Source organism: Accipiter gentilis, chromosome 2, assembly GCF_929443795.1.
Source record: "Accipiter gentilis chromosome 2, bAccGen1.1, whole genome shotgun sequence".
Lineage (NCBI taxonomy): Eukaryota > Metazoa > Chordata > Aves > Accipitriformes > Accipitridae > Astur > Astur gentilis.
In genome coordinates, this window is record NC_064881.1 from 32787016 (window position 1) to 32799091 (window position 12076).

At 47.6% G+C, this 12076-nt stretch overlaps 1 protein-coding gene across 41 annotated transcripts in view; it reads left to right on the top strand.

Moving 5' to 3' along the window:
• Window positions 1-1070: 1070 nt before the first annotated feature.
• Window positions 1071-12076, top strand: part of RIMS2 (regulating synaptic membrane exocytosis 2) — a 489705-nt gene continuing 478699 nt past the window's right edge. For 19 of the 41 annotated variants that reach the window (XM_049817916.1, XM_049817521.1, XM_049817538.1 and 16 more), the window contains exon 1: window positions 1071-1672. In XM_049817916.1, the coding sequence (XP_049673873.1) occupies window positions 1503-1672 (170 nt within the window). In that variant the 5' untranslated portion in view covers window positions 1071-1502. The remainder of the gene's footprint in view (window positions 1673-12076) is intronic. The other 22 variants (XM_049817573.1, XM_049817661.1, XM_049817690.1 and 19 more) reach the window with 5 other exon arrangements.

A 12076-nucleotide genomic window follows, 5' to 3' on the forward strand; every position in this document is an offset into this window, starting at 1 on the left:
ACGCCGGGGCAAATTTCACGCCTTGCGTCGGCCGAAGGACGCTCCAGGCGACGGCGGAGCAGGAGCTCCGTCGGGCAGGACCCGCGCGGCCGAACAGCGGGGCCCTGCCCGGCGCGGGGAGCCGGAGGCCGGCCCGGCGCCCCCCGCGGCGTCGGCGCTGCGCTCCGGTTCTCGGCCCAAGCCGCAGCCCGCGCCGTCGGGCCTTCGAGGGGACGGGACTGCGGCGGCCCCGCCGCCTTCTGGGGCCGCTTCCCGCCTCGCCTTTCCCGCTGCCTCCGCCTCCCGGGGGCCGCCGCCGTGTCCCCCTCCCCCCCCCCGCCAGCTCCGGCGCCCCGGGGCTGCTCGGGGGGCCGGGCCCCGCCCAGCGGCTGGCCCTCTCCGCCCGCGCCCCCCCCCCCGGGGCAGAGCCGGCAGCGGGAGCGGCGGCCGCGCAGCGTCTCCCCGCCCTCCCCGACCCCCCCGCGGCCGCCGGGCTCGGTCCTCCCAGCGCGTCGCCGGCGCCTTGGCTCCTCCTCGTCCTTCCTCGCGTGATTTTTATCGCGTCCATTTTTTTTTTTTTTTTTTTTTTGGTGTGCGGGGATAAATAAATAAATAAGGACAGCGGTCGCCCCCCCCCCCCCCCCCCCGCCGCCCAGCCCGCGCGGCGCCGCTAGGGGCGGCAGCCGGGCCCCGCGCCCCGCGCCGCTCGGGTGGGGGAAGCGGTGGGGCGATGCGGAGCCCCCTCCCGTGACTCCGGCTCTCCGCCATGCCATGGGTTAGGCGGACTCCATCCCGCAGCCGAGAGGGCACCAGCCAAGCGAGGCGGCGGCAGGAAGCGGCTCGGCCCGGCCGAGGAGCGGCGGCGGGAGGCGGCGCCGGCGGCGGCGGGAGGCGGGCGCGGCGCCCCGCGGCCCCCTCCATGGACGGCGGCGAGGAATTATGAGCCGCGGCCGGCGGCCGGGACTGGCGCTCGCCCGCTGGGGCTTCCCCCGCTGCGCGCCCCGGGGCGCCGGGGCTCCGCTCTCGCACGCCCCCCCCCCGCCTCGCCCCCCCCCCGGCAGCCTCTGGCCCCGTCTCCCGCCACCCCACTGCCCCCCCCGCCGCCGGCTCCGTCCCCCCTCTCCCCGCCGGCTGCTCGGGGCTAGGACAATCGCGCTCGCCCCCAAACCCCAGCGCTCCCGCGGCTAATCCTGCCCTTTCCCCCCGTCCGTCCCCACCCCGCCCCCGGCCCTGCCTCTCCCGGCGCTGCCCTCTCCCCTCCCCGCTCGCCCCCCGGGCCCCGCCGGCCCCGTCCGCCCCGCTGCCCCGCGGCGAGCCGGCGGCCGGGCGGGTGGGTGCGAGGTCGGGGCCGCCGGCCACCCCGCCCCTCCCCGGCGGGGCCGTCATTAGGCTGCCGGTTGATTACAGGGTATTGATTTGTATGTGCTTCTCCCGGCGCCGGCGGCGGCCGCTCCCGCTGGTGCCGCCGCGGCCGCTGGAGTTCGGGCAGCGCTTCCCGTAGCGGCGGCGAGCTCCCACCAAACATGTCGGCTCCCGCCGGGCCCCGGGGCGGCCCCGCTCCTCCCCAGCCTCCTCCGGCTCCTCAGCCCGAGATGCCCGACCTCAGCCACCTCACGGAGGAAGAGCGGAAGATCATTCTGGCCGTCATGGACCGCCAGAAGAAGGAAGAGGAGAAGGAGCAATCCGTGCTCAAGTAAGGGCGGGCGCATCCCTTCCTCGTCCTCCCGGCCCACCGTGGCGGGCGCGGAGGTCCCTTCCCCGGCCTCGGGGGCGGCACGGCCGGGGCGGGAGAGAGGAGCGGGGCGGACGGGGGCGGGCAGGGGTGTCCCTCGCCGCCGGCCGTGCCCCGGCGGCCGCTCGGCGCCGGGCGAGTGTGGGGCACGGCGGGGGGGGGGGGGGGGGGGGCAAACGGACGGGGGACGGGACCTGCCGCCGCGGGAGCGGGCAGAGACGGGGCCGGGAGGCCGCCGGGCAGGCAGGGCGCCGCGGCCCGGGCTCGCCGCCCGCCTCGGCCGCGCTCCGCGGGGCGGGAGGCGGCGCGGCGGCTCCGGCCCCGCACGCCCCGGCGCTGGCGGGGGCGAGGCGCCCAACATGGCCGCACAGGTGCCGTTCTCACCCGGCGTGTGCCATCGGGAGGAAGGGGGGGGGGTGGGTCGGGGCGGCGGTTGGCGCCGCCGGAGGGGGCGGATCGGCGGCATCGGGCCCCGTCCCGGGGGCGCGGCGGGCTCCGGGCCGGCGGCGGCGGCCCTGCCCGGCGCTGGCGCGGGCGCCCGGGGCGGAGGGGGACCGCCGGGGCCTAGGCTCCGGCCGTCTCGCTGGGTGGGTTTGCCACAGCCGCCATCTTCCCCCGACAACGTGTCTGCCGCCCGCCCCCGCCCCGCTGCTCTTTTCCAAGCGTGAGCCCCGGCGCCGGGAGAAGCGGGGCGCCCTGCCGCCCGCCCGGCGCGGGCATGGGAGGCGGCCCCGGCGGCGGCCCGGCTCCAGCACCGGGAGCTGTCCGGGCCGGGGCCCGGCTCCAGCACCGGGAGCTGTCCCGGGTGGCAGCCCGGCTCCGCCTCCGGCCCCGGCCCCGGCCCCGGCCCCTGCCCCTGCCCCGGCCCCGGGAGCTGTCCGGGGCGGCGCCACCCCGGCAGCCCCAGGCGGGGCTGGGGGTCCCCGGCTCGGCAGCGCGGGGTCCCGTCCTGCCGCTGCTGCCCGGGCGCGGCGTGCAGCGCGGGGTGGGGGGGCGGGCGGGGAAGCGTGAGCTTTCCCCTTGCGCTGTGTCCCGGCCGAGCGGGGGAACCGGTGCTGGCGGCGGCGCGGGGGTCCTGCTTTCCCGAGCGGCGTGGGTCGTGGCCTTCCCTAGGCTGGCTGGCAGGCACCGGGCGAACTGAAGAAAACTGTTCTCCCCTCCGTAGCGGAGTAATCACGCTGGCTTCTAAGGGCTTAAAAATAAGCAGAGCTACTACTCTCGCGGGCATGACTTTTACGAGTGCGGCGAAGCTGAAGCACTAAGTGGGTTTTTTAAACCAAAATGAGTGTTGTGTCCTGGACGTGTTAACTGCAGCTGGCCCTTCACACTCAGTACCCGGAAACTGTCTTCTGGGCTTTAGTTGCTGACTTTGGGAGTCTGTTTCCAAGGTTCATTGCATTATTGTGAGCGTCGTAATGAAAACTTCAGGTATCGTTTGTGTGGCAGCTGCTGAACTGTGAGGTGATCTAAAAACATTTCAATGTCTGTTTAAAAAAGACTTTTTTACTGGGTGAATATTTTGAAGAGTATCAGTGCAACGTAAGCACTGCAAATAAAGTGCCATACCTGGTTTTATCACCGCCTTTCGGTCTCATGCTATGCAGTTTGCTTGCTATTGTGATACTTTTATTTTAAAGCAATTTAGACTCCTTTACATTGCTAAATTGTGTGCTGTATCAAAATAAATGCAAATTTTTGTCTAAAATTTCTGCCCTCTTAAAAGTCATTAACAAAGAAGGAAATGGAAAATTTTTCAAGTTCCAGTTTAAAGCTATAACAATAGCATTATAGTTTTAAAGATGGCTCCTGGCAACTCTTGTTGCAGGTGATAATATTTATGATCCGTTATAAAGTATGATTTCAGTATTATACCAGGATCAGCTTGAACTGTTAAGCTTACAAATGAAGAATAAACTGTTCTCAAGTTATCACCAGGTAAAACCAACTTAAGAAATGAAACAGAACTGTTTTTATTTGTAATCTTCAGAATCTTGGAAGCAGACATGGACAAAAGAAAGGTCTTCATCAAATGTAAAGATAAACTATAAACTTCATGTGGGGTTTAGTTTCTCATTGTGTCTCACTAAAGCTTCCTCTTGAGTTCTGTGTAAGCCGTGAGGGAAATGGTATGGCATAAAGTTTATACACAGAGGATAGCCTAGAACAGCTCTCTCAGGAAAATGCTGTTGTCAGTGGAATTTGGATAGATGGCCCACAATGTTTTACAGGATACTGAGAACTGATCTGGTGTCAGATGAATAACTCACCAGTTTCGTTTTTCTTAAAGTGAAGTGGCTCCTTGAACCATCAAGTACATGTTTACTCTGAAAATATCTACAGATTTATTAAGCACAACCCTCCACCAAAGTCATACCAGAGCTTGTTCTGCATTTTTAGGGAACTATTACTGAGTTTAATTCTCTTGACAGATGTTTTCCTTCTGTCAAGAGAAGAGAAAGAAGGACACCCCCCCCCCCCATATTTATATGAATGAACTGCTGTTATTGCATAGAGATAAATATAGAACTAAATCCTGCAGTCTTTGTTCAAGTGTAATTCTCCTCGAAGGCAAGCTCCTTTTGAAGTGGAAGGTATTTTTGTCTAACTAAGCAATAAAATTGTGTCATTTCATTCCGTGGAGAAATATGGGAGGATAAAAAAAGATGCTGAAAACAAGAGTTGACATTTAGAGATATTTTCAGAAGAACTGTTCAAATGTTGTAGAAAGCGGCAAGCGTGGATTTCCTCTAATTTTTTTGATAATTTATGGTGACTGAGTGTCAGTATGAATGGCTAGTCCCTGGGCTCTACTTCCTTTCTGCATTCTATTTCTATTTTGTGCTTTTCAAATTCTTATGCTGTGCCCATCACTGTGGTATTTGAGTATCTTCCAAAAGTGCATTAAGTAGTGTGACTCACATCTGTAATGTGGACTATTTATTCTTTTCCTTTCACTCCCTGGGGTAAATATGTGTGGATTTAAAATAGATACATAACTTCTTCTCCTTATGCTTGTTTTACTCTTTTTGGGGAAAGGAAATGCAGATGGTAGCGAGTTGTAATCTGTAGCAACTAATAGTGAACAGGTCAGCACGAATTCTTGCCAGGATTTGCTGGAACATGATGGCATGGAAAGCAGAAGCTTTCCAGATCTGCTCTCTCCTTTGGCCTGGTTTGGTCTGAGAAATACGCCTAGCTACAGTTGTGCACTGTGTTCCTGTGGCGGAGCTTCTGCTTTAAAAAGGAGGATGGGCCGCAAACTCTGCTGCTTTGACTGTCTCTCTTCTGGAATTTTTGGGACCCTTAGAGTGCATTTCGAATGTCATGTACGAAGAAAGTGCCTTCTTGACGAGGTTATCAAACATATATTTTGCATAATATTTAATACGCATAATGCATGACACTCAGAGAAAATGAATTTATGTCTGCACACTCGGTGTAAGTCCTTCTGTTACAGGAATATTTACATGTTTTCAACTTTTATCTTTGTGGCTGTTTTACTCTCTTGGATATAGCATAGAACTTTTGATAACGGCTTTTCCTTTACATTATGCACATCCTTTCTCTTGTAAATTCTAGTTTTGTGTGTGTAAGCTTTCTAACAGATTTTAGATAGCGCGTTTCCTCCATATGGATTGATTTATGGGAACAGTCTTGTGCTTTTTCACTTTTCATTCGTACTTTATTTCTCTATCAAAGGACTGGCTTGAGAGGATGCACACAGAAAAAACATTTGTAGAAGATGACATTATTTGTAAAGACTTATGTTTCAGCCTATGTGATGTGCATATACGCTTTCCTACTTGCAGTATCATGAGTTTCCTGCTCCTTTGCCTAACTATCCTAAAGACAAAATGCTGTCCTTGTAAAGTCAGACTCGCAGCTCTGAAAATAGACGCATTTCAACTTTTCACGGGTATGGACAGTTTGGCCCAGTAGAAGACAAGTTTTCTGAAGAGAAATTTCATTAGGAAATCACCCAGCTTTTCATATATTTGCAAAGCATCACAGGTTTACCATGAGGTCCTTATAAAAGATTTCTTTTGTATGTGTGTGTGTCTGAAATCAACTGGCATTGTCATCTGTTTTATCCAGGGGAAGAAGATGGGTGGAAACACGGTGGCCTAGCTAGAGAATGGTGGTTGTCCGTTAGCCACCACTGGCGAGTCCAGAGTAAGCTTTAGGAAGGTACGACTCACTGCAGGCTTGCGTGTGCTTGATTGCTGTGTCGGTGATTTTACAGCCGTGGTAAAAATTGGGTAGCTACACTGACTGAAAGAAAAATCTCTGACAAGCAGACCTCAAAGAAGCTAGGCTGTGTGGGCTCTGGATGGCACTGGGGGTGAGTGAGATGTGGGGCAGGATACTTGGCCTGGGGGAGAGGAAGCAAGAGATTGATAGCTGTGAGTCATAGCAGTGTAAATGTCCACCTCACAAAGCTATTATACTGCTTTATAAATAATTATCCTGCTTTATAAGTAATCAACTCTGATTTAAACTGCTTTAAAAGTATTGTTTGTTTAGGATTTGGATTTCAGGGCTGGAGGAATGAAAGAGAAGTAGGTGGTGATTATTGGTTTTGTTTTTGGAGAACAGAGATATGTATATGGGAATTTCCAAAGTTCATGGGGTAATGCAAAAAGGTTTGCTTTTGGCTAGATAGTAAACTAGGACTCCAGGCAATGTTAGTTGTTCAAGTTATGCTTCCACAGCTACACTGCATTTTATCTGAATCTGGAGTGCTGATCAGAACAGTCCATCGCTACACCACTCATCATTTTGCTCTTGTTTCTATTTATTATAAAATAAAATACTGTCAATGCGACTTTAAAAGTAATACCTTTATGCAGTGAAAAATAAGTGATAGTGGAAGTTACACAAAAATATATAGTTGAGGAAGATAGTTGCCTCTGCCCTGTCCTGCCCTGCCCTCTTCCTGGCCCTTTTCCTTTCCTACTACCTCATTCTCTGCTCCCTCCCAATAGTCTTTATCATCTCCCCTTTCTTTTGTTTTAACAATTTGTACTGCTTTTTGGCCTCTCTCAAAATTGTCGTTATTCCTTAGTTTTCTCCCTTACCACACGCTTGGGCGTTTTGTACTCTAAATAATACTCGTCAGGATGTTACGGCTTGTACCATTTGCTCTTCAAGAAGACCCAGAGTTTACAACTGCCCTCTAAAGCATCTAGCACACTTCTGGGCACTGTCTACAAATAACAGCAGTAGTACTTCCTCTTAGTGACTAAGCAGAATGTATTTGGAGATTATACAGACTGGCAGTTACACTAATTACTGGGATTGCTAATGTCAATGTTGAGTAAAATTTCAGAAGACTGCAATGGTGCTGATGTTCCCTCATTCAAAAAGTTCAAGCAGGATGGGTTGGATGTAGAAAGGCTAGACATCATATGGGGCCAAAAAATAGAAAAGTTGATACAGGATTTAGTTAACAAAGAAGCCAAAAAATAGATATTTAACACCAGCCAGTAGGTGCTTTCTGGAATCTTGTCAAATAAATCTGCTTTTGCATTCTTTGAAACAAAAAGAAAAAAACATTTAATTTTACCTCTTAAAGACGAGAGTGTAGCTCATACTTTAAGGCGCTGGGACTGTATCCTAGAAAGTGGTGGGTGACTGGGTGAAATTCAGTGGTCTCTAGAAGTGAGGTTAGGGGGCTGAATGGTCCATTCTGGATTTTGTGTGCATGCATCTGTGAGCTGGGTAATGTCTAAATAACTGAGAATGTCAAATAATTGATTTTTCCATTGAAACAACAGTTTAATTAGTGTATATATTGTAAGTGCAAAAATACACAGGAGTGATAGGTTACTACAGAACTGATATAAAATGTGTTTCTGCCCTGCCAATGAAGTTTTTAACATACTTGTAGCATATTCGAAGTTCCATAATAAGGAGAAAAAAGTAATATAATGGTTTGAACTTTGACATTTAATCCACTGGAATGTGAAATTAGCCATATATATAAATGTTCAGTTTTCATCTGTAAGGTAGACTTGACAGTCTTGAGAATTTTCTTCACCTGAATGCCACCTCTCAACCCTCTGCTTAACTGGCTTCCTTAAAGTTTTACTGTTGTATTGACAGTCAGTCAGAAGGCTGTGAAAGTTTCTGAGTCCATTAGGTCTACCTTTTCCAAGAAAGTTTTTTTTGTGTGTTGCCACCTTTCTTTTTTTCCGAACATCTTCTCTGATGGCTTTTTTTGACAGGAACTTCAGGAAATAAAACCCAAAAGAACACAAGAAATGATGAGTTGTGAGTTATACTTGTTTGACTGCAACAGGTATTACACCTTAACAATGAGCTTTGAGGTGGGGATGATTTTTTGAGTTAAGATTAGGTCATGTGGGCTGTCTTAATCATAAGTCTTACTATATCATGGTTAATAGCTACAAGTTATCATAGACAACCTCATGTCTTTAAAAGTGAACAACAGTGAGTCTTCTTAATTTAGACTCATAAGCAGGAAGCATCTCTTTAAATACTAATTGTTTAAAAATGGCATTCAAAACCAGTTGTCTTTCAGCAAATGAATTCATATTAGAAAATTTAAGTTCAAATCAAACCACATTGTTTTCAATGCTTGCTGAGTTTAGACTTTGTCTCTATTGCAGGACTATATGTGGTGTAACAGGAGGAACTCTTATGTCCTTGAATCATAACTGTCTGTTGAGGGCGTATTATACTTCAGTAATAAGAACAGTTTACATCTAATCTGGTAGTGCTTTTGTAAACTCAGTAAACTCCAGTAACTGCACCTCATGATTTGTTAAACTTCTGGTGATAACATAAAACTACAGAATCAGTGCTGTGCTGAAAAGCTGCTTCTGCATGATATTATGTTTGACTGTTTCCTCATGTTGCTTCTCCAAGGTATTGTCTTGAAGCTGTGAAGGAATCAGTGAGGACTGAGATTATATGAGTTAATGTGATGGTAGAAGATTGTATAGGGGAGTAGTAGTGCATTTAAGATGTTAATACATACTGGGTTTGGAGACTAAGAGTTCAAAGTAATTTATACTGTGTTCTCTGCTGTTCTCATTGAAGGTGGAAGATGGTTCTTTTATAGTGGAATTCAAATACCAGCTTTCATCACATTTCCCTGCCTAAATATGTTTGCAGGGTGATCTTAGTTGCATTTTGATAAAATTAAATTAAATTAATGCATTTTGGTAGGATAGGAGTTTATAATAGTCTACTTTAGGTATCTTTTGGAGTTTTGAAGTTTTGATATGAAAGCCTAAAGAATATCTTTGATTTAGACTATAAACTCTTCTAATAAAACTATCGTGAGACATCCTCTTTATTCTAGCAGGAGTTAGTGAGAGCTGAACTTGTGTTTCAAAACAGTCCGAGTGCTTCTATTTAGAAAATTCACAAAGAAAATCTTTAAATTTTAAATAAACCATAAAAAAGTTATATTCTTTTTACTGTCTCTATGGGGTTGGTTCTTTCTTCTTAAATCTCATGTGAAAGTGTTTAAATGCTTCCTGATAACTTACCATTTCTTTATTAACATTACTGTTTTTAAGGTGAATGGTTTCTTATAGCAAATATTATATTGTATTTGTACATAGAATGTCTCAGAGGTCATACACCATTACTAGGTATTTGATATAACATGGCATTTTGGTTCTATGTATTTGTGGGGGCAGTCTTTCTTTAGAATGTGTATTATCTTAAGCATATGAGGCACATCAAATGTTTTGACCTTTAAATAAAATTGTGAGTTAGAAGCAGTCAGCCTTTTTTTGAAAATGTTTTGCAACCATCTTTCGAATAACTTTTCAGAAATGAGTACTCCAGTGTGTCAGCAAGAAATCTTTTTCCATATACTGTTACTCTAACTCTTGTTGCATTTATAAATTTTTCTCTTTACAGAAAGGATGAGTGAGCAGTAATGCTTTTAAAGCTGTTTAAAGCCCAGATAACACGTAGAATAATAGAAAATAGGGCTGGTTTGGATCTCAAGAGGTCTTCCAATTAATCCTTTGCCTCGGGGTATGACCAACTATAAGATAGCAATTCCTGACACTTATTTGTCTAATCTAGCGATTCCCAACTGTGAGGGCCCACCTAGCCAGTGAAATAAATAGGCTTCATGGCCGAGGCAAGGGCACATAACAGATGACTCACAGAATTTGAGCTAATCAAGCTCTGCAAGAGCTGTGCTGCCTACATAGCAGAAGGTGAGGAGTGGGCCAAACAGATCTTAGGGTAAAGCTCTTGAATCCAGTATGAAACTTACAGTTTTTTCAAATTATAGTTTACTAGTGAAAAGTATGAGAACAATGAATCCAACTACTGACCTAACCAGGGATGGAGATTCCTTCAACTCCCTGGGTAATTTGTCTCAGTTACTCGGAGTCATTATCTTTACCATTAGATTTTTTCCCCTACTGTTAAACCTAAATCTCTTTCCTGCCACTTGCTACTTACTCTGTCCTCAATGGAAATGCAGAGCAGTCTGTTATTTTTCCATTTGCAACAACCTTTTTTATACATTTCATAAATGTGATCATATCTCCTCCTGTAGATTCTCATAATCTGCTTTCTGTAGACTCAACAGGTCATATTTTCTGGACTTTTGACCATTCTTGTTGCTGTTCTTTATATACTTTCTAACTGATCTTTTTTGAAATACAGTGTCCAAAACCAGACACAGTATTCCAAATTAAAATGTACGGGGAGACCACAAGGATAACACTTTGTCTTGCACAGAACACTTTCCTTGTACAGTCAGTGTCATGTGTGTTTGGGTTTTCTGTCATGATGTAGCATTATGGACTCATGGTCAGCTTGTGATCTACTACTATACCTTCAACGCGCTTTTCTGCAGAACTGCTGTTGAATCAATCAGTCCTCATTTTATATTTTGAAGTTGATTACTTCAGCTATGCATAGTGTTTGTCTTCATCCCCGTTGAGTTGTATTCTGTCTGTATCAGATGCTTCATATGAATTTTGCATTAGAGTGCTTAAATAAAATGCACAAACAGCCCTTGGAGCAAGAACAAGGATTTGCCTCTAGAGAGTATCCTAATCACAGAGCTATTTAGACTTTCTCTTGCTTGTCCATACATTTACATTCCTGACTGCACAGTTGCAAAACTTCACTGGTAGGGTGCAGAATAATCTTATTCCAGTTTTGCCCATAGCTTGTTCGTTAGGGAAGAGAAAGCTGTGTTCAAATCTCCTTAAGCTGAGAGGGTCTACAACACAGGTCTTGCACCTCCTTGGAAAGACACAACTGCTACACTATTGTAAGGGTAACAGTTATGTCCTCTGCTGTATTTACTCACTCCATGGAAGCTGTTGGCTGACTTACAGCAAATTTGACAAAAAAGTTGAGGTCCCAAAGATACTTAATTACTAAGAGTCTAGTAAGTAGGTGGGTAGTAGAAAGGGATTGTCCAACCTCTTGACTGTGGAAAAGTCTGCTCATGCCATGTTACATATCAAGGAGTCCTCATAGGGGAGAATCAACCATAGACATAAAAATAAATCAATCATGAGCTGTGAGTCCTCACGAAATCAGACTTCTTTAGGTTTAGCACTCATAGAACTGCTTGGTTAATGAAAATGATTGCCTCGGGTTTGGTATCTTTTTCATTCCTGTCTTAACAACATTTAGAGTTTGGGTTAAGGATTGAGCCCAGAGAATCTCTGGGGTTCTTCTGACCAGATGTGAATATCTACAGTGTAGGACATCTACATCTGAAATCACTTGGATTCAGTTTAAAGCAAATGGAAATAAAGAGGTGCCTTTAGGATGTGATCCATCTCATCTTAAATTAGACACTCCAAATAGGCTGAATGAATTGCAGAGCCTATTTCTGGCTGTGGACTTAAAAAGAAGATAAAGTGATTGTGTCAGATGTAGAGGTCTACCTTGCAGACGTCTTGAGCTAGGTAAGCTGAATCTCACCCTCAGAGCTCTGCCTTTGAGAGTAACTCTTCACTATTTGGTCTTATAAGACTGTCATAGCCACTTTCCCTACTGGCACTGACTTTTACGGTTCTCTAGATTTCTTTAGAAGCCTGTTTGTCAATCTTCGTCTTTTGCTTATATTTCAATCAATTATTAATTAGGGCATGCTCATTTATCCATATCTTTACTATTTGAGACTCACTGCTGGGAACCTGAGTATGTTTCCCTTCTAGTCCAAGGTTATTCTTAGGATTTGGTATATCTTTTATACTAAATTCAGAAAGTCTTTGAAGAATGAGTTCTAAAAGAAGTCCTTGGAATACAAGATCTTTCCAGCATGTGGGATTAAGCATACCTATCAACAAAAGTACACTGCAAAGAAAATCTACATGCCATTCACCAGTAAGAATTGTTAGT